Source organism: Acanthisitta chloris, unplaced genomic scaffold (assembly GCF_000695815.1).
Source record: "Acanthisitta chloris isolate BGI_N310 unplaced genomic scaffold, ASM69581v1 scaffold41599, whole genome shotgun sequence".
Lineage (NCBI taxonomy): Eukaryota > Metazoa > Chordata > Aves > Passeriformes > Acanthisittidae > Acanthisitta > Acanthisitta chloris.
Genome location: NW_008693915.1, coordinates 13,038 through 16,002, shown reverse-complemented (window position 1 = coordinate 16,002; position 2,965 = coordinate 13,038). Strand labels below are relative to the sequence as shown.

The 2,965-nt window shown below is 56.6% G+C and overlaps 1 protein-coding gene across 1 annotated transcript in view; it reads left to right on the top strand.

Annotated features, from left to right (window-relative positions):
- The window catches only part of ERI3 (ERI1 exoribonuclease family member 3), an 84,702-nt gene extending 82,444 nt beyond the window's left edge, over nucleotides 1-2,258 (top strand). Inside the window, exon 6 of the mRNA XM_009083207.1 lies at nucleotides 2,151-2,258. Coding sequence (XP_009081455.1) covers nucleotides 2,151-2,258 — 108 coding nt within the window. The remainder of the gene's footprint in view (nucleotides 1-2,150) is intronic.
- Nucleotides 2,259-2,965: the final 707 nt, after the last annotated feature.

Genomic DNA, 2,965 nt, shown 5'->3' with positions numbered 1-2,965 from the left:
GTGTGAGCGGCCTTGTCTGGGACTGATCAATGCCCCTGGCACTTCCTTCCAAAACCCCAGGAAAAACAATTAAAACCCGATCGATCCTGCAGGCAGCTTTGAATATGCATAAGTGCACACTTGACCTTCAGTGGTCAGGCCAACTTCCACCCCGGCTGCTTAGATAGTTTGCTCAGGTATTGCGGCTGTACCGAATGACCTTGATCAGGAAAGCAAAACGCCATGCAGAGATGGGCCTGGCGCTGATCCGGGGGCCAGGGCACGTGCCACGGGCTCCCTGCAGACTCTGCTGCTGCCACAGAGCCAAGGGAAGCAGGCTGGCCTTGGCACTAGCAAGGAGATTTCCAGGGCTGTCCCCGTGGCTTTCCCAAGATCCTGCCAGCCTCCTGCTGTGCTCCCTCAGTTGCTCCTGGCCAGGGTCCAAGGGATATGTCTGGGCTGGGAAGGCAGCCTCCGATGTGGTAGTTCCCTGTGCAGAAAACTCCTGGTCCTTCCCCTTCCAGGCACATCCCTTCCCCAGGGATGGCCCCCATTGCTCTCAACACACTGGTGCTGTGCATGGGGACCTTCCTGTGCTGTCCCTGGGTTTGCTCTGTGGGACAGAGCCCAGGAGCAGGAGCCACATGTGGAGCCACTTCTACCATCACCCAGGGCCACCCGGCAGGTGTGTGGCAGTGTCCCATCCTGCCCCCCAACCTCTGGCCCCCCCCGCCCCATGGCTGGCCAGCCTGCATCCCAACCATGGCAATGAATATACCACAGTGTGTTTGTCGAAGGCAAAGGAAACCTCCCCGTTGTGTACACAAAGTGTAATTTCAGTGAATTATGCATAGACTTAATTAGGAGTTTTAATTGCTAATCATCTCCCAACAGGATTAGCAATGCTGTCTATTAATTATCTGTGGAGCCCTCTGTTTTGCTAAGGCAGGAGTAACAAAGCAGCATGAATGGTTATGTGGGCAACTAATAAATTAACTCCCCCAAGCCCTGTGGCTCCCCGGGGGCTGCTGGCAGTGGGGCTTGTGAAGGGGCTGGACCTGCCCATGCTGGGCAGAGGAGCAGGTAGCAGGGAAGAGGAGCTGGCAGGAGGTCCCAGCGACAGTCAGGTGGCTGGCGGGCTGGTGTGGGGCCGCTCAGCTCCACTCGCCCAGTTTGGCCCTCTTCCTGCTGCAGAGAGCATCTCCCCAGCGTTTGCAGCCTGCGGAGGGTGTCAGCGATGCTCCGCTACACTGTGGCTGTGGTTAGCGATGATCCCTGCTGCAGGAGGCAGATAGAGGCTGCTGGATTGACCTGATCTCATCTGGGGACAATGGCCCTCACGGCAGCAGAGATAGTGCCAGCATGAGCGACGCTAAGCCCACGCACCCTTCTTACTGCTCACAATGCGGCGCTGAGCTTAATTCCTCAAGATGAAGAAGATATGTGGCTGTCAGGCTGTAATTACGGCCGTGCGTGTGACACGGAGGCCTAGCTGCTTTTATGTTTGCGTTGTCCAGTGGGGTTTTTTGCTGCTTGAAGTCCCAGCTTCCTTGCTCCTGCTGGAAGCCCTGCTGGGGGATGTGGTGGGGATAGAGGAGGCCCCCTGTGGGCAGGCTGCAGGCTCCGTGCAGTGGGGTGAGCAGTGCTGTCTCTCAGTGGTGTTCCTCACAGTGCTGGAGAGCCCTGAAGCAACTGGGGTCTAGGGATGAAAAAGAGAGGGAGGCTGGGAGGACTGTACTTGCTGGAGGGGAATGGGGCTGCTGGCCAGGCCAGCCTGGGCATGGGCACCCCTTTCCAAGCCCCCTGTCTCCTGCTGACAACCCCACCTTTGGTAAGGCAGGAATGGGGGAATGTTGTTGGAGCAACCAAGGGACATGGAAGATGATCTCACAGCCCCAGGCTCGCCCCAGCACGGCAAATGGGCACAGAGCCCAGCAAACCTCATGAGTGTTGTCACCTGTAACAGGACACCACCAGAGGCCCTGGACACCTCTTCTCTGAGAACTACATTTTTACATCCAGGAGAGCTGCTGCAAGAGTGATGTGCAGGTCTGAACTGAACATGCTGAATGCAGACCCATGCTGACCCCAGGAGCAGCCAGGCCTGGATCAAGTACAAATTGTGTCTGCACATGGACTGTGCCACCTGACCCTCTGCTTCTCTCTTCCAGGCTTACAGCTTTGCCATGGGGAGTTGGCCAAAGAACGGGCTCCTAGACATGAACAAAGGACTGAACCTACAGCACATAGGGAGGCCTCACAGCGGAATAGGTGAGTGATGCTGTCCTGTGCCATTCCCACCTCTGTGGCTAATGCTCTAGGCGCATAGGATGTGTCTCAGCTCCGAGACCTTGTGCAGTCTGGGGTGCTGAAAGCCAGACAAAGCACTGCAGGGTCTCCAGCTAGTGAAAGGGATGAAGATGTGTCAGGGCAGGATGGGCACATGGATGACCTCTCCATCCCTGACACATCCCTGTGTGCCAAACACCTGCCTGTCCCTCTGGCTAGGGAGCTGTTTCTGTCCTTGGCCGCTCTAGCAGTGCTTGGGTTGGGGTTGGATGTAGGAAGCACCAGGTACCTGGAGCACAGGGCAAGGGTCCTCAGGCTGAATGGATGCTCTCCCTGTTGGACCAGTCCTCCAGTTGCTCTGAATGCTGCATTTATGCAAATCCTTTCCAGCTGAGGTTCTGTGAGGCAGCACAGCCTTGAGAGCTGGCTGGAAACACTCCGCAGAGTGAAGATGCATGTTCGCAGCTGGAGAAGCGAATCAGCGTCCCATTTGCTCACATGTGATGAGTTTCGTGGTCCCACAGCCTGCTTCAGGATAAACAGTGCTCCAAGATAAACAGTGGCAGAGTTCCATGTATCCCCCAATTCCTCTGTGCCAGGGATCAAAGTGATATGAGGGAGACCTGGCCCGGGACACTGAGGCCATATATCTGCCTGCTGTTTAACGCTGGGGACGCAGAGCTGGGACAGCAGCAGG